General features: G+C 46.5%; 1 protein-coding gene across 2 annotated transcripts; it reads right to left on the bottom strand.

Moving 5' to 3' along the window:
- Positions 1–450: 450 nt before the first annotated feature.
- On the bottom strand, positions 451–3083 carry Gpx4 (glutathione peroxidase 4). Of its 2 annotated transcripts, none has more exons than XM_041669384.1 (6): positions 2973–3083; positions 2079–2173; positions 1845–1989; positions 1591–1742; positions 835–859; positions 451–755 (listed from the first exon to the last, which is right to left on the bottom strand). In XM_041669384.1, the coding sequence occupies exons 1-6, from the start codon at positions 3054–3056 to the stop codon at positions 663–665; spliced, it is 594 nt and encodes a 197-aa protein (XP_041525318.1). In that variant the 5' UTR covers positions 3057–3083; the 3' UTR covers positions 451–662. The 2 variants fall into 2 exon arrangements, with proteins under 2 accessions (XP_041525318.1, XP_041525319.1); XM_041669385.1 differs by lacking the exon at positions 2973–3083 and adding an exon at positions 2392–2634.
- Positions 3084–19085: the final 16002 nt, after the last annotated feature.

The raw sequence follows: 19085 nt of genomic DNA, 5'->3' as shown, positions 1-19085 counted from the left end.
TGGGGGTCCTCAGTCAGTGGAGGGAAGGCTGGGGCAGGTGGCCATCTACTGGCTAAGCCCACGGTCCTAGGGTCACAAAGCTCAGAGCCACACAGATGTGCCATGGGCTACTAGGGACAGGACTTCCAGACTTGCCCCAGAGGCTCTGGCTCAACCACGCCCACTGCTGGTAGTCCCCATAGCCCCACTTAGAACATGGACAGCTTACACACATGCACGCAACTCTAAAGCAGCTCCCCAGACCTCAACCCAAAAGGCCTCCTAACAGGTTAGGGCCCTCCTAGGAACAGCCCTGCCCACACTCTGGTCCTTCCTGTTGGCCTGGGCAGAGCCTCAGGAATTACTAGGGAACTAAAACCTGCTGACCCAGTTCCGGACCTGCAGAGTCCTGGGGCACAGGCATGGCCATCTAATCCGCAATGCGCTCAATTCCTGACCCGAGGACACACACGTGTTTCAACATTTTATTCCCACAAGGCAGCCAAGGTGAAGCTCGAGCCCAGGCCACAGGCCTCGGGACCTTCCTCCGGCGGGTGCACGCCAGGTTCTCAGGACTGCCCCACCAGCAAGCTGGTTTGCAGGCAGGCCGTCATAAGTGCCGGGGTGGAAGGCTCCAGGGGTCACAGGGCAGAGGGGCTCGGTGGGGGCACACACTTGTAGGGCTAGAGATAGCACGGCAGGTCTTTCTCTATCACCAGGGGCTCCTCCATGGGACCATAGCGCTTCATCACGCAGCCATTCTTATCGATGAGAAACTGTGGGACAGAGAATGCGGTGACAAGAGTACAGGGGAGTTGGGTGTCCCCCCCCACACACACTGTATGCCACTCTTACCTTGGTAAAGTTCCATTTAATGGCACTGTTAAGAGAGAGGGGAAAAAAAGAGGGCTTAGCAGTGGTACCCACTAGGACATGGGGGTGCACACCTTTAACCCCAGCACTCAGGAGACAGAGGCAAGCAGATCTGAGTTCAGCCAGCCTAGGGAACACTGTGGGTTTCAGGCCAGCCAGGGCTACACAGTGAGACCATGCCTCAAAAAAAAAAAAAGTGTGTGTGTGTGGGGTCAGTTAAAAGAATAGATTGTTCTCCTGAAGAAGGGGAGTGACATTCCCAGCACCACATCACATAGTGGCTCACAGAGAATCACAGGCCCTCTTCTGATCTCTCAGAGTGTTAGGCGTGCATGTAGTACACAGACATACATGCAGACAAAATACCCGTACACAAAATGAAAATAATCTGGGGAGGGGGTGGGTGGAGACAGGCCTGTGGTTAAGAGAATTGTAGCCACAGCATCCACAGTGGCTCCAGCTCCGGGAGGTACAACACCCTCTTCTGGCCCCTGCATGCACTACACCCCAGTAGTGCACATAAATACACTCAGGCAAAGTATTCATACACATGCCAATAAATCTGAGGCTGGGCCAGGTGATGCACACCTTTAATCCCAGCACTTTGAAGGCAGGGCAGGCAGATAGATCTCTGTGAATTTCAGGCCAGCCAGAGCTACACAGTGAGACCCTGCCTCAAAACAAACCAAAAAGCTGGCGCCTGCTCCCATCCTGGTCCACTCCCCCAGGGCAACTCACTTTCCCAGCATGCCCCTGCCCTTGGGCTGGACTTTCATCCATTTCCACAGTGGGTGGGCATCGTCCCCATTTACACAGATCTTGCTGTACATGTCAAACTTCACATTGTAGCCGGCTGCAAACTCCTTGATTTCTTGATTACTTCCTGGCTCCTGCGGGTAGCAATAGACTGTGGTAAGGTGGATGAAAGAGAGACAGATACACACACTAACACAGCACCCCGACTCTGGGCACTGCCTGGGACCATTACGCACCTGCTTCCCGAACTGGTTGCAGGGGAAGGCCAGGATTCGTAAACCACACTCAGCATATCGGGCATGCAGATCGACTAGCTGAGTGTAGTTTACGTCGGTTTTGCCTCATTGTGAGGCCACGTTGGTGACGATACAAACGAAACCCCTGGGAGAGAAAAAGTAGGAATGAGGTCACCGTCAGGGGAGTCACTTTTTCAGACCGGTCTTGCACCACCCACATAGCCAGGCACCCACTTGTACTTATCCAGGCAAATCATGTGCCCGTCGATGTCCTTGGCTGAGAATTCGTGCATGGAGCGCGCACAGCGCCAATCATCACGGGACGCGCACTGTAAAACAGGGAGACTGAGTGTCCTACCCCAGGTTTCCCAGGGACAGAGTACCACACCAACAAAAAGAATGCCCAGCAGCACTAGGCTGCGGGGAAGACCAAGGCTCCTCCGGCTTCCGTGCATCTGCCCCCTTCAGGGCGTTCTGAAAGGAGCTGTGGAGCCTCTAGAAGATGCTACCAGGGGAGGGGACGGTAGGGGTACCCCTGGCCGCACACCGAGCCCAGGAGCTCGGCGCAGCTGCTGTCCTGAGCAGGCTTCTGCAGTAGCGGCCCGGGCGCCGAATCCGTCCCGCGAGGGCGCGCCCTCCTGCGGCGGCGCTCTCGAGCTTTCCTCCTCCTCCGGGGGCTCGGGCGCTTCCGAGTATTTTGGGGTCGAGGTTCGCGCCGTCGCCGGCCTCCCGGGGACCCGCCACGTCCCGGGCTGCCGGCGGCCGCGCGGCCCATGCTTCCCCCGACTGGGAGTCCCGAGGGCAGCGCGGGGACAAAGAGCCGGTAGCCAAGGTGCCGCCGATTGTGACGCACCAGGCCGGGCGGGGCGCGGGACCAGATCAGAGCCCGCTATGGTGACCCCGACACCGGTTCCCACCCCCAAGGAACCTCCCCCGCCAAGGCCTGACCGCCTTCTGCCCGGGGAATGCCTCCCGGAGTCCGCCTTCCCACCGGGGGACCCCCTAGTCTAGCTAACACGACCCCCGGTCTCCACCCTGGACACGGGGACCCAACCCCGGACCCTGTCCCCACCAGATCGCCCACACGACCGCTGTGACCGCCATCCCCCAGGTCCCCGGGGTGCCCACCATGGTGCCTGCGAGGCCTGGAGCAGCCAGAGCCCCGCACAGCAGCGCGGGCTTCAGTAAGCGGCTTAGTCGGCACCAGCTCATCGCGGCGGCCGGAGCCACAGCTCCTCCCCTCACACAGCCGGCCAATGTGCGCGATGCCAAGTCTGACTTGCCCGCCCTTGGCCACGCCCACTGACGTCTCTTATTGGCCGGGTGCGCCAAAGACGCGCGGCCCCTGCAGCCAATGGGAAGCGGGGCGGGGCTTGAGGGTTTGTTGTTGTCAGCAACTGCGCAGACTCGATGGTGGAAAAGACGGGGAAACGGAGCGGCGTCCTCGCGGACGCGCGTTGGGGGGGCCGAGGACAGTTAGTTACCCGCGAGGTTGCCTGCGGCGGGCAGGGAGCCGGGGCGCTGAGGGGAACACTTGGGAACACAAAGCGAGGCTAAGCCACCCCCCTAAACAGCCCCATTGAGTACGAGAGCTTCCATTTCTACTGGAGAAAGTCTCACGTAACTCTCTCAGCCCCCTGCGGGCTGGGATCACCCGCGTCCTCTCTATTTCTCTTTTCTCCTTTTTCAGAGCTGGTCTCACGTAGTCTACACTCAAACTCACTGTGTAGCCGGGACAGCCTCACTCATGACCGTCCTACCTCCACTTCAGAACGGGGATGACAGATACACAGCACCATTTAGCTGGGATGGAACCCGGGGCCTGGAGCATGCCAAGTGCGAGCCCTCAGCCCAAACACAGCTCTCCCCCGCCCCCAGCTTGGAACTCACAGCCCCACCCTGTCCCCCTTGATAACGAGGGAAGGCTGTACAGATTGATTCACGGGAAGATTGGTTTGAGGGGTGTGGCAAGAGGGCTCTGAGTAACGTGATTGCCCTGCGAACACCGCAAAGAGCTCCATGCAGACCCCAGCACCGCGTGAGCAGGTACACGTGGATGCTTCTGTAATCCCTGGGCCAAGTCAGGACGGTCAAATGCCCCCAAAACAACATGGAGACAGGCATGGTGGCCACACCCTCAACCCCAACCCTTGGAGGCAGAGGCCAGCCTGGTCTAGTAAGCAAGTTTCAGGTCAGCCACCCCTGTATGACCTCAGAGGTTCCTGCACGAAGAAAAGATGCCAAGGGTCTTGAAGGCCTGGGCGAGAAGGTAAATGCCCCACAGTTTGCCCCAGGCCTCTAAACCCAGCACTGCCGGCCCTTTGTCCTCCCGGTGTGGGGAGACCTAGCGGTGTGACTCAGGAAATTCCTCAGCCCAGCTGCTCGTCCTCCCCACCCCCAGGATTCTGATCCCTAAACCAGCCCTTTGTCCTCCCGGGAGTAGGCCACCAGCACTGGGGTGAAGAGACTCCAAGGTCTCAGGAAGTCAGCTGTTTCCTCCCAGCCCCCATTCCCCGGCTCTTCCAGCACCTGAGGTCTGTCCCGTACCTAGAGGCTCAGATTGGCCACGCCCTCACAGGGTAGCTGGGAGGTTCCAGCTCCCTGCTTACTGTCAACTGAGAAAAAGGCAGAACTGCGGAGACCTAGCGCTGGGGCTGAAGGCGGCCACTCCGAGCAAGAGCCCAGCCCCTGCTCTGGGAGGGACTTGCAGGTGGAATATCTGCTTCTCCCAAAGAACCCCAACTTCGCCCTAATTTGACCAATTAGGAAATGAAGTCCTGGGGTTCAGACGCAACCACAAGAAGCCACTTCTCTCTCTCTCCTTTTCTTTCTTCTCTTTCTTCCTTCTTTTCTTTCTTCCCTTCTTTCTTTCTTCCTTCCTTCCTTCCTTTCTTTTTTTCTTTTCTTTTTTCTTTTGGTTTTTCAAGACAGGGTTTCTCTGCAGCTTTGGAGCCTGTCCTGGAACTAGCTCTTGTAGACCAGGCTGGCCTCGAACTCACAGAGATCCGCCTGCCTCTGCCTCCCAAGTGCTGGGGTTAAAGGCGTGCGCCAGCACCGCCCGGCTTTCCTTCCTTTCTTCTTTCTTTTTCTTTTTGATCTTCTGAGACAAGGTTTCTCTGTGTAGCCCTGGCTGTCCTAGAACCCACTCTGTAGACCAGGCTGGTCTTGAACTCAGAGCCACTGGCTTCTGCCTCCAAGTGCTAGGATTAAAGACGTGTGCCACCATTGAAGGAACATGCACATATTGGGGTGCTCTCTCTCAGACCCCGGATTAGGCACAAACCACACCCACACACCTGTTTTCACAGAGATCATGTATTGAACAGGAAAGGAAAGTTAAAGTGGCTGCTCTCCCGCTCTCCGATCCGGGCAGCCAACAACAGCGAGGGACCTTGCAGGTGGAACGTCTAAGAATAGAAGAAAGGGAGGTCTGTGTTAGAATGGGCTAGGGTGTGGTGGTATATTTGATTGGGCATGTTAGTTTGGTGAATCAAAGTGGGGCTTTTGATTGCTGTACTTCAATACATTTATAGCTGGGACACTAACCAGAAACTCAGTAGTTATGAATTCTGGGCCTCAGCCCTTCACTTAACCTGTTTCCCTTCATGCTTTCCTCTGGGCTTTTTTTTTTTTTTTTTTTTTTTTTTCCGAGACAGGGTTTCTCCGTAGCTTTTGGTTCCTGTCCTGGAACTAGCTCTTGTAGACCAGGCTGGCCTCGAACTCACAGAGATCCGCCTGCCTCTGCCTCCCGAGTGCTGGGATTAAAGGCGTGCGCCACCACCGCCCGGCTCCTCTGGGCTTTTTACTCTTCCTTCCTTCCGCATGTCCTCCACGTCCAGCTGGCTGGCTTGCTGGCCACAGGCATTTCCTATTCCCTCTTCCTCTCTCTCTCCTCCTCCTCGCTCTCCTACTTATTCTCTCTGCCTCCAGCCCTGCCTATCCATCCTCTGCTTACCTATTGGCTACTCAGCTTTTCATCAGAGCAATCAGGTGCCTTAGGCAGGCAAGATGAAATGAATGAACATTTTTCCTAGTTAAACAAAGTCCGAATAAAGAAATGCAACCTCTATATTGTTAAAGGTCATCCAAATCGGTGACCTTACAGAGGAGCAGGAACTAGGAAGTTAGGGGGCTGGAGAGATGGCTCAGAGGTTAAGAGCATTACCTGTTCTTCCAAAGGTCTTGAGTTCAATTCTTAGCAACCACATGGAGGCTCACAACCATCTATAATGGAGTCTGGTGCCCTCTTCAGGCCTGCAGGCATACACACAGACAGAATATTGTACACATAATAAATAAATAAATATTTAAAAAAAAAGAACTAGGAAGTTAGACTAATAGTGTGAACCTGTGACCGTGAGTAGACCTTACGTTTTTATGTTTTTGGTTTTTTTTTTCTTTTGGTTTTACGAGACAGGATTTCTCTCTGTAGCCCTGGCTGTCCTGGAACTTGCTTTGTAGACCAGGCTGGCCTTAAATTTGTAGAGATCTGCCTGCCTCTGCCTCCTGAGAGCTGGGATTAAAGGCTGCACCGCCACTGCCCGGCTGAGATTTTTTTTTAAATTTTCTTTATTATTATTTTTCCTTTAGAACCCATGATATTTATTGAGCTCTACATTTTTCTCTACTCCCTTCCTCCCTTCAAACCTCCCCCAAGGTCCCCATGCTTCCAATTTACTCAGGAGATCTTGTCTTTTTATACTTTCTACTTCCCATGTAGATTAGATCTACTTAAGTCTCTCTTAGTGTCCGCATTGTTGTCTAAGCTCTCTGGGATTGTAGTGGGTAGGCTGGCTTTCTTTGATTTGTGTTTAAAAAACACTTATGAGTGAGTACATATTATCTTTCTGTGTCTGGGTTACCTCACTCAAAATAATGTTTTCTAGCTCCATCCATTTTCCTGCAAAATTCAAGCTGTTGTTATTTTTTCTGCTGTGTAGTACTCCATTGTTTTTGATCTTGGCCATTCTTACAGGTGTAAGATGGAATCTCAGAGTTGTTTTGATTTTCATTTCTCTGCTGACTAAGGATGTTGAACATTTCCTTAAGTGTCTTTCAGTCATTTTAGATTCCTCTGTTGAGAGTTCTCTGTTTAGGTCTGTACTCCATTTTTTTGTTGGAGTGTTTTTATTATGTATTCTTTTGGTGTCCAATTTCTTGAGTTCTTTGTATATTTTGGAGATCAGACCTCTGTCTGATGTGGGGTTAGTGAAGATCTTTTCCCATTCTGTAGGCTGTCATTTTGTCTTATTGACCGTGTCCTTTGCTTCACAGAATCTTTTCAGTTTCAGGAGGTCCCATTTATTAATTGTTTCTCTCAGTGCCTGTGCTGCTGGGGTTATATTTAGGAAGTGGCCTCCTGTGCCAATGTGTTCAAGTGTACTTCCCACTTTCTCTTCTATAAGGTTCAGTGTGGCTGGCTTTATGCTGAAGTCTTTGATCCATTTGGACTTGAGTTTTGTGCATGGTGATAGATATGGATCTATTTTCATTTTTCTACATGTTGATATCCAGTTATGCAAGCACCACTTGTTAAATATGCTTTCTTTTTTCCATTTGATAATTTTTGCTTCTTTATCAAAGATCAGGTGTTGAAGGTGTGTGGATTAATATCCGGGTCTTCTATTCGGTTCCATTGGTCCTCCCTTCTGCTCTTATGCCAGTACCAGGCTGTTTTCAGTACTGTAGCTCTGTAGTAGAGTTTGAAGTCAGGGATTGTGATGCCTCCAGAAGTTCTTTTATTGCACAGGATTGTTTGGCTATCCTGGGTTTTTGCTTTTCCATATGAAGTTGAGTACCATTCTTTCGAGGTCTGTGAAGAATTTTGCTGGAATTTTGATAGACATTGCGTTGAATCTGTAGATTGCTTTTGGTAAGATTGCCATTCTTACTATGTTAATTCTGCCTACCCAAGAGCATGGGAGGTCTTTCCACTTTCTGGTGTCTTCTTCAATTTTTTTTCAAAGATTTAAAGTTCTTGTCCCCGGGTCTGAAAAAGCTTGGGATAAAACCGGACTCGCTGAACATAGCAGACAATGAGGACTACTGAGAACTCAAGAACAATGGTACTGGGTTTTGATCCTACTGCACGTACTGGCTTTTTGGGAGCCTAGGCAGTTTGGATGCTCACCTTACTAGACCAGGATGGAGATGGGTGGTCCTTGGACTTCCCACAGGGCAGGGAACCCTGATTGCTCTTTGGGCTGACGAGGGAGGGGGACTTGATTGGGGGAGGAGGAGGGAAATGGGAGGCGGGTAGCGGGGAGGAGGCAGAAATCTTTAATAAATAAATAAAAATAAATAAAGTTCTTGTCATACAAATCTTCCACTTGTTTGGTTAGAGTTACTCGGAGATATTTTATGCTATTTGTAGCTATTGTGAAGGGTGATGTTTCTCTGATTTATTTCTCAGCCCATTTATCATCTGTGTACAGAAGGGCTACTGATTTTTTTTGAGTTAATCTTGTATCCTGCTACATTGCTGAAAGTGTTTATGAGTGTATCCTTGATAGAATTTTTGGTGTCACTTATGTGAACTATCATATCATCAGCAAACAGTGAGAATTTGACTTCTTTTCCGATTTGTATCCCTTTTATCTCCTTTTGTTGTTTTATTGCTCTAGCTAGGACCTCAGAACTATATTAAGTGCTGGAGAGATGGCTCAGCGGTTAAGAACATTGCCTGCTCTTCCAAAGGTCCTGAGTTCAATTCCCAGCAACCATATGGTGGCTCACAACCACCTGTAATGAGGCCTGGTGCCCTCTTCTGGCCTGCAGAAAGAATACTGTATACATAATAAACAAATAAATATTTAAAAAAGAACTATATTAAATAGATATGGAGAGAGTAGACATCCTTGTCTTGTTCCTGATTTCAGTGGAATTGCTGGGAGTTTCTATTTAGTTTGATGTTGGCTGCTGGCTTGCTGTATGTTGCCTTCATTATGTTTAGGTATGTTCCTTGTATCTCTGCTCTCTCAAAGACCTTTATTATGAAGGGATGTCATATTTTGTTGAAAGCTTTTTCAACATCTAATGAGATGATCACGTGGTTTTTATTTTTCAGTTTGTTTATATGGTGGATTACATTGACAGATTTTCATATGTTGAACCATCGCTGCATCTGTGGGATGAAGCTGACTTGATCATGGTGGATGATGGTTCTGATGTGTTCTTGGATTTGGTTTCCCAGTATTTATTGAGTATTTTTGCATCAATGTTCATGAGTGAGATTGGTCTGTAATTCTCTTTCTTAGTAATGTCTTTCTGTAGTTTGGGTATCAGGGTAATTGTAGCCTCATAAAAAGTTTTTGGCAATGTTCCTTCTGTTCCTATTGTGTGGAATAATTGGAGGAGTATTGGTATTAGTTCTTCTTTAAAAATCTTGCAGAATCAGAATTCTACAAGCTGAAACCATCTGGTCCTGGGCTTTTTTTGTTTTGGAGACTTTTGATGACTGTTTCTATGTCTTCAGCAGTTATAGGTCTGTTTAATTTGCTTATTTGGTCTTGATTTAATTTTGGTAACTGATATTTAACCAGAAAGTTGTCCATTTCCTTTAAGTTTTCCAATTTTGTGGAGTACAGGTTTTCAAAATATGACCTGATGATTCTCTATATTTCCTCCGTGTCTGTTGTTATGTCTCCATTTCATTTCTGACATTGTTAATTTGGATGTTCTCTCTCTGCCTTTTGGATAATTTGGATAAGGCCTTGTCTATTTTTTGATTTTCTCAAAGAATCAACTCTTTGTCTCATTGATTCTTTGTATTGTTTTTTTGTTTCTATTGTGTTGATTTCAGCTCTCAATTTGATTATTTCCTGCCATCTAGTTCTCTTAGGTGAGTTGGCTTCTTTTTGTTCTAAAGTTTTCAAATGTTCTGTTAATTCACTAGTGTGGAATTTTTCCAACTTCTATATGTAGGTGTTTAGTGCTATGAACTTTCCTCTTAACACTGCTTTCATTGTGTCCCATAAATTTGGGTATGTTGTGTGGTCATTTTCATTGAATTTTAGGAAGTCTTTAATTTCCCCCTTTATTTCTTCCTTGATCCATTGATGATTCAGGTAAGCATTGTTTAATTTCCATGTGTTTGTGGGTTTTCTGGAATTAGTATTGTTGTTGACTTCTAGTTTTATAGCATGGTGATCTGATAAGGTACATTGGGTTATTCCAGTTTTTTTGTATTTGTTGAGGTTAGTTTTGTTACCGAGTATGTGGTCAGTTTTTGAGAAGGTTCCATGAGGTGCTGAAAAGAAGGTATATTCTTTTCTGTTTGGATGGAATATTCTATAGATGTCTGTTAAGTCCATTGGACTCATAACATCTGTTAGTTCTCTTATTTCTCTGTTCAATTTTTGTCTGATTGACCTGTCCAGTGGTGAGGGGGGAGTGTTGAAGTCTCCCACTATTAGTGTGTGGGGTTTAATTGTTGAGGGAGCGGCGGGGGTGCATCCCAAGCACCTGGCCGCCCGCATGGCTTATGCCCCGAAATAATTACACGGAAACTGTATTCTTTTAAACACTGCTTGGCCCATTAGTTCCAGCCTCTTATTGGCTAGCTCTTACATATTGATCTAACCCATCTCTAATAATGTGTGTAGCCCACGAGGTCGCTTACCAGGAAGGAAAGATCTTAACCTACTTCTGTCTGGAGCGGGAGAATCATGGCGACTCCTGACTCAGCTTCTTTCTCCCAGCATTCTGTTCTGTTTACTCCTCCCACCTAAGGGTTGGCCTATCATATGGGCCTAGGCAGTTTCTTTATTAATTAACCAATGAAAGCAACAGATCAGAAAGAAATCAGTCCCACATCATTTAATATATAATTTAAGCTTTAGAAGTGTTTCTTTCACATATGAGGGTTCCCTTGTGGTTGGGGCAGAAATGTTCAGTATTGAAATTTCCTCCTGATGGATTTTTCCTGTGACTCATATGAAATGACCTTCTTTGTCTCTTTTGACTGATTTTAGCCTGAAGTCTGTTTTGTTAAATATTAGAATAGCTACACCTGCTTGTTTCTTAGGTCCATTTGATTGGTATATTTTTTTCCCAACCTTTTACTCTGAGACAATGTCTGTCTTTGAGGTTGAGATGTGTTTCTTGTATGCAGAAGAGGGATGGATTCTGTTTTCGTATCCAATCTGTTATCCTGTGCCTTTTTATGGGTGAGTTGAGTCCATTTACATTAAGGGATATTAATGACCAAGGGTTGCTGTCTCCTGTTAATTTGGTTTTCATCGTTGGTGATGTTAATTCGTGCATTTTTTCTTCTTCGGGATTTTCTGTAATGAGATCATCAATTTTCTGTTTTTTTGTTGCTGTAGCCATCTTCCTTGGGTTGGAGTTTTCCTTATAGTATTTTGTGTAGGGCTGGGTTCGTGGCTAGGTATTGATGATATCTAGATTTGTCATGGAATATCTTGTTTTGCCCTTCTATGGCGATCGACTGTTTTGCTGGGTATAGTAATCTGGGCTGGCATTCGTGGTCTCTTAATGTCTGCACAATGCTTGACCTTCTGGCTTTCATTGTCTCCGCTGAGAAGTCAGGTGTAATTCTGATAGGTCTGCTTTATATGTTACTTGGCCTTGTTCCTTTGCAGCTCTTAATATTCTTTCTTTACTCTGTATGTTTAGTGTTTTGATTATTATGTGGCGAGAGGACTTTTTTTGGGTCCAGTCTATTTGGTGTTCTGTAAGCTTCTTGTATCTTCATAGGAATATCTTTCTTTAGGTAGGGAAAGTTCTCTTCTATGATTTTGTTAAATAAATTTTCTGTGCCTTTGAGTTGAACTTCTCCTTATTCTATACCTATTATTCTTAGATTTGGCCTTTTAATGGTGTCCCATATTTCATGGATATTTTGGGTTAAGCTTTTGTTAGATTTAATGTTTTCTTGAACTGATGAGTCTATTTCCTCTGTTGTATCTTCAGCGCTTGAGATTCTCTCTTCCATCTCTTCTGCTCTTCATGCTTGTGTTTGTGGTTCCTGATCTTTTTCTCATGATTTTTGTTTCTAGAATTCCTTCAGCTTGTGTTTTATTTTTTCTATCTCAGTTTTCAAGTCCTGAATAGTTTCTTTTATATGCTTGAGTTCTTTTTCTTGGTTTTCTTTAAGTGATTTCCTGATATCTTCCAATTTTTTGTTTGTTTTTCCTCCTTTATTTATTTGTTTGTTTATTTATTTATTTATTATGTATACAATATTCTGTCTGTCTGTCTGCAGGCCAGAAGAGGGCACCGACCTCATTACAGATGGTTGTGAGCCACCATGTGGATGCTGGGAATTGAACTCAGGACCTTTGGAAGAGCAGGCAATGCTATTAACCACTGAGCCATCTCTCCAGCCCTTTCCTCCATTTCTTTTTTTTTTTCCTTTTTTGAGACAGGGTTTCTCTGTGGCTTTGAAGCCTGTCCTGGAACTAGCTCTGTAGACCAGGCTGGTCTCGAACTCACAGAGATCCACCTGCCTCTGCCTCCTGAGTGCCACCATCGCCCGGCCTTTCCTCCATTTCTTTAAGGTAATTTCTCATTTCATCTTTAAGAGTTTCAAACATTCTCTTGAGGTTATTTTTTAGGTAATTTTCTTCTTGTTCATCCATATTAGGTTGTTCAGGTCTTGCTCTTGTAGGTTCTACTGGTGGTGTAGTGTATGTTCTTACCTTTTCTTTTTTTTATTTATTTATTATGTATAATTTATTTATTATGTATACAATATTCTGTCTGTATGCCTGAAGGCCAGAAGAGGGCGCCAGACCTCTTTACAGATGGTTGTGAGCCACCATGTGGTTGCTGGGAATTGAACTCAGGACCTTTGGAAGAGCAGGCAATGCTCTTAACCACTGAGCCATCTCTCCAGCCCCCTGTTCTTACCTTTTCTACTCATCTTTTCCTCTAATAGGTGTGGCTGGGGCTGCCTGAGATTCTGTTCAATAATCTAAGTGCCAGTGAATCCAAACTCAGATGGTTGTTCCTCATGATACAGTCAGTGTCACAGTTCTAGTTACCCTGTTGGTTACACCCGTCCCTGGAGGTAGCTCAGTGCTTTGCTCTGCTCCCTTGGAGTTTGCTGTCTCAGGCCTACTTTAGCCTAGGCTGCTGGCTTTGTTCTGTTTCTGTAAATCTTTGTCTGGCTCTCCTCCAGCAGAAGTCCCTGGCCTGGTGTTGGACCTGTTCTGGTGGCGATCGCTGACTCTGGATCTGGTCGCTGGCTCAATTGTGATCCGCCTGTGTCCCAGGACTGCGTTTTTCTCCTGGCTTCTGCTCCTGGTGGAGCTTTTCTCTCTGTGTCTTGGGTAACTGGTTCAGTCCCACTCGGGTTCCGGTGGAGATTGGCAGGCTCTGAGGCAGGTTGTTGGCTCAGTCCTGGTCTGCCAGTGTCCCGGGACTGGATTTGCTCCTGGTGGAGCTTGTTTCCTCCAGCTCTCTCTGTTCTAGCTGTTTTTTGTTTGTTTATTTTTTCGAGACAGGGTTTCTTTTTATTTTATTTTATTTTTTAAATATTTATTTATTATGTATACAATATTCTGTCTGTGTGTATGTCTGCAGGTCAGAAGAGGGCACCAGACCTCATTACAGATGGTTGTGAGCCACCATGTGGATCCTGGGAATTGAACTCAGGACCTTCAGAAGAGCATGTGGTGCTCTTAACCTCTGAGCCATCTCTCCAGCCTGACAGGGTTTCTCTGTACCTTTGGAGCCTGTCCTGGAACTAGCTCTTGTCCTGGCTGAGATTTTTAAGAGTGGGAAGTAAAGCCTAAGGAGACGGTGGGATCCTTTGTTTGTGTGGTGGCAGGTGTTAGAATCTGCAAGAACTCGGAAATCAAATGCTCCAGTTTTTGTCCAATGATCTATACTGAGGCCAAAGCGTAGTGATAATGTCTGAGTCTGTGGAGGAAGAGAGGGAAAATTGAAAAATAGGATCTGGTTTGGGAGAGGGGTGGTGGTGGTAGTGGTGGTGGTGTTTGTATGCGCACGTGCCTTCCTATAAGCTCCAGGAAGGAACTGAGAGCTGATGCTGAGGGACTGCAGGCAGGAGCTGAGCAATGGCCAGCAGAGTTCAGGGTCAAGGCAAACGATACAGAGTCCCAGGTGGGCATGGCAGGCCTGAGCTGAGAGCTGTGGGTAGCTGAGCTGGGCAGAGTACCTGAGCTGGGCGGAGTAGCTGAGGCGGGTAGAGTTTCACAGTGACAAGAATTTTCATTGTGTGTCCCCAACTAGGACTAGAAACTTGTCAGAGGAAAAAAAGTTCCAAATTCCACAGCAGAGGCGTCCCTCATCCTTGTTACTGGAGCCCCAGGGAGCAGGAGACTCTGGCACGCTGTGGGTGTGGCTTCTGTAGCAGCGTTGAACAAGTCAGGTGTCAGGAGTGACACCTACCCAGTGCAGGAGGCGGGAGAGCAGGGGCAAAAGGAGGGCAGAGCCCAGAGAGACAGCATCTGTTAGAAAGCTCCTGGGTTTCAGCACCAGAAGAATGAAAACAAGGAAGAAAGAAAGAAAGAAAGAAAGAAAGAAAGAAAGAAAAAGACTTGGCCGCTCCTGGGTGTGGTTGGGACGAAAGTTGATTGCAGACATGCAGGAGGGGTGTCTGGGACATGTGGGGGGGGCAGGGATGGGGACGGGGCGGGGTTCAACCAGGTGCAGCAACCAGGAGATCCAATCAGCGAAGATAAAGGCAGGCAACCAAAATGGTTGGAAAACACAGGGAAGGGCAGCCCAGCCAGTGAGCTGGGGAGTTCAGGGTTTGGGATGGAGCATGTAAGAGGCGGGGCGAGGGGGATGCTGGAAGAACTGGGCGGCCAGTCCGGTTTCATGTGTTAACCAGGCACTCAGCTGTTACCTTCGTCCTGGGTTTGAAACCTAACAGTATGATTTACCTCGGCCCTTTGTCCCTGGTAAACAGTATGTAGGGTAGAATGCTGTAGTTTTTTTTTTTTTCAGAGACAGAGTTTTTCTGTGTAGCCCTGGCTGTCTTGGAACTCACTCTGTAGACCAGGTTGGCCTGGAACTCAGAGATCCGCCTGCCTCTGCCTCCTGAGTGTTGGGATTAAAGACGTGCACCATCACCTCCAGGTTTAAACTTTTATGTTAGTGATTTAGATTTTTTTGTATGTATGAGTGTTTTGCCTGCATATATATGTCTGTGTACGATGTGTTTGCCTAGTGTCTAATATAGGTCAGAAGAGGTAATCAGAGTTCCGGAACAGGAGTTACAGATGGGTGTGAGCTATCATATAGGTGCTGCGCACTGAACCTAGATCCTGTGCAAAAAAAAAAAAAAAAAAATGCTCTTAACTGATCAGCCATCTTTCCAGCCTCCCTCCCTCCCTCCCTCCCTCCCTCCCTCACCTTATAGTCTCTCTATGTACACCAGGCACACAGAGATTCAACTAACTGCCTCTTTCCCCAGGCACTGGGGTCACATCCAGTAATCTGACCTCTGACCCATCTTTCCAGCCACCGTCCCAACACCTGCCAATGTCACTCCACCAGTCACTGTCCCAGCACCTGCCACTGTCACCCCACCTGCCATCACCCCCACCAGCCCTTTTGGATTCTAGTTTCTGTCCTGTCTTGTAGGGATAAGTCCCGCCCCTTAGGGGGCGTGTTCGCCTCAGGCTAATGTCTGCCTATAAATTAGGCGAGTGTGCTGCCAGCTGTCGCTTCTGCTTTCCTGGTCTCCGCGGAACGGTGGTTCTGTAAGTCTATTTCTACATTAAAGCTATAGATATATATATTTTTACAATCTGTCTGCATTTGTTTACGCCACTACATTTTGGCGTCCAACGTGGGCTATTTTGCCCCCGACTCAAGCGGGTAGCCCGCTAGCTAACACAGCACCCTCCCGGGTGCTGTTTTTTAGTTTGTGACTCGGGCCCCAGTGCCGAATCCGAGACACACTCGGCCACACAGGCCCATTCTGCCTGCCTTGGCTAAGTTTGGAGAGGAACCCCACTGCCTGAATTAGCAGAAACTCAAGTACCTGTGGTTTTGCAACAAAAGCCGCCACAGTGGCAGATTTGGTCTGATACAAAGTGACTTGCCCGGGTGGTGGTGGCACAAGCCTTTGATACCAGCACTTGGGAGGCAAAGTCAGGTGGATCTCTGTGAGTTCGAGACCAGCCAGGCGGTAGTGGTGCACGCCTTTAATCCCAGCACTCGGGAGGCAGAGACAGGCGGATCTCTGTGAGTTCGAGGCCAGCCTGGTCTACAAGAGCTAGTTCTAGGACAACCCCCAGAAATAGGTTACATAATGCTTTGTTAACCTTGAATTTTCTCAACGCTAATGAGAAGGAAACAATGGCTGCAGAAAGACATTGGATAATGGAAAAGTCTACTGAACTAAATCAACCAGTTTATTTCAAGGATGTGCTGACCTCACAATGGAAGCCAGGAGATGTGCTACGTTGGGGAAGGGGTTTTGCTCTTATCTCCACAGGCGAGGAAAAATTGTGGATACTGTCAAAATTAATAAAGGTTCGGTTTGAAGAAGAGAAGCCACTTGGAAAAGATAAATAACAATTCTTTCATAAGGATGGCGAACATACTGATGGTAAGAAATACAGATAGGTTGGAGGCAGGGTTCTTTTCTTATCTCCACAGGAAAATACTCATCTTCAAAGAAATTGAGGGACCCTGAATATTTAATTATTGATGGATGGACACATTTTGTAAGTATTAATTTTTATATATATGTCTTATTAAACATTTCTTTATAAATATATAGAGCTGGTTTTGAAGTTGGACTCTGGCTCAGTCCCTCTCCAATTCCAAGCCTGTTAGTAAGAGAAAAACGCAGAGTTTCTGGAGTTTCTGTCTCATGTCAAGAGCCATGATATGGAACAGAAAGAAATAAGAGTTTAGAAAATATCTTTGCTTTTCTTCATATCTATCATACTTTTCATTGAATATATCTATCATGCCTTTTAGTGAATATATATATATGTGTGTGTGTGTGTGTGTGTGTCTATATATGTCTATATGATTAATGTTTAAGTTTTTCACAATGAACAATGAGTTTTTCCTGAAGTGACATTTGAAGTTTCCAGGAAGAAGATGGGGCCCCACAACAACAACTCTACCTGGTTGATATGACATCATGATACTGATAGCTCTACTACAAGACCTGTTTTGGATATCAGCTGCACAAGACGATCCCAACTTGGTTAGCTGAAATGGTGCACATCTTGTACAACATTCTGGCCAGACCTCCACAAAATACTCAGAGACTATTTGCAATTTTAAAAGACATTGATCTTGAAATTTAACCATCATTTTACTTTCACAGGATCCCCCGGAAAGAACGTCGCCCCCATGACAGCTGGAAGTAATTCTAGAGGACGATGTCCCCTCTCCCAGTAAAGTTTACCCCTGGGTTTAGGGACATCATTTAGGGGTTGGGAGGTTGGGGGAGGAATTTTATAAGCTCAGGGATCATTTTGAAAAAAAAAAGAGAGAATGATGGGATAGATTTATAATTGTGAGTTACTGCTTTTAGATAAATATATTGGTATCAATTCTTGTATATTGATACAAAGTTAAATTATATTGACTATTGTATGCATGCATGTTTCTATCTCTGTTTAAAACAGTTTTTATGTATTGACATATATTGTATTGATAAATATATATTGTATATATTTACCATATTGCAGTGTACATTTCTACCTCTGATTAAGATACTTATATAATGTTTGTGTATTGATATATATTTACCATATTGCAATGTATATTTGTACAGTGTTTATATTTGGAGGTCATTATCCTCATTTGTTACACAGTTGTTTATTGTCTTAGTCTTTAAGTTAAATAGATATTGAGAATTATATAGATAAATAGTCATCTAAGTTTGTCATTTATAATTAGACTAATCAGGTTCTCTAGATATATAGAGATTATACTCAGTATAGATAGATAATCTTCGACCTCTTCAAAGAGCTGTAGAAAATGGCCTTTAATCTAACTCAGAGTTTCGTGATAGTGAGACACAATTGCTCCTGGCAACACCGCTCTATTCCCGAAAGAATGTTGAGCACCAAAGACACTCCACCTGGAGCCTTTCTATTTGGCAGAACTGGCCTTTGGACAAAGAAATGCCCATACCTCAACCACTGACAGAGATACAGAGCGTGCATCAATGGATAAAACAGGACTGTCATGTCCTGCCAAGACAGGGTAAGATAGTTTTGAAAAGTTCCTTGCCTTTAATAATGGTATGTCAGTTATGTTAGGCCTTAGCCAAAATTGGTTGATTCAACATTGCAAACGAGACTTTGGGTGATTGCCCAGGTAGTCAGTTTTCTCTGTCAATTGTTGCACATTTTGGATATATCTCGTTTGTTGAGTAGTGTTTATTCCCTTCTCAGATCTTTGACGGAGTTGAAGATTATATAATTGTAGTTACTCTCTACATTATTTGGATTTTTTGAGATAGAATGTTTAGCAAAGATTTTGTTCTCAATATTGTTTGTCATATTTATTATTTGTTGTTATTGTATATAGTTGTATTTGGTTTGGTTCTGTCTTATTTAGACAAAAAGGGGAAATGTTGGGATAAGTCCCGCCCCTTGGGGGGCGTGTTTGCCTCGGGCTAATGTCTGCCTATAAATTTGGCGAGCATGCTCCCAGCTGTCGCTTCTGCTTTCCTGGTCTCCGCGGGAACGGTGGTTCTGTAAGTCTATTTCTACATTAAAGCTATAGATATATATTTTTTTTACAATCTGTCTGCATTTGTTTACGCCGCTACACTGTCTGGAACTGGGCAGTCCTGATCCTGGGTCCTCAGGGTCATTGACAGGACTTGGAGTTGTTGTGGCCCTGGGTCCTGGGTCCCGCATGCTCTGGACAACATTTTTTTCTATGACCACTGCTCTGAGGACCAAGAGGACAGTTCCCGGAGCCACACGGCCATCCCTGTGCCAGCCTGCCACCCACGCAGGGCCCTTGCCCTGTTCCCATTCAGTCCACCCCCTCGCTTAGGCCTCGGTGGCTCCCGAGCCTCCGTGTTGAAATAGGAAGCGGCGGGGCTGCGTCCCCGGCACCCGGCCGCCCCCACGGCTAGCTTTACCCGAAATAATTACACGGAAACTGTATTCTTTTAAACACCGCTTGGCCCATTATATCTAGCCTTTTCTTGGCTAACTCTCGCACCTGGACTAGCCCATTTCTTATAACCTGTGTAGCCCACGAGCTGGCTTACCAGGAATGATCTTAACCTGCATCTGTCTGGAGTGGGAGAATCAT

Source organism: Microtus oregoni, unplaced genomic scaffold (assembly GCF_018167655.1).
Source record: "Microtus oregoni isolate MIOR12 unplaced genomic scaffold, Mior012 000019F_ref0000042, whole genome shotgun sequence".
Lineage (NCBI taxonomy): Eukaryota > Metazoa > Chordata > Mammalia > Rodentia > Cricetidae > Microtus > Microtus oregoni.
Note: the sequence above shows the minus strand (reverse complement) of the source record. Positions and strands in the feature narration are given on the sequence as shown.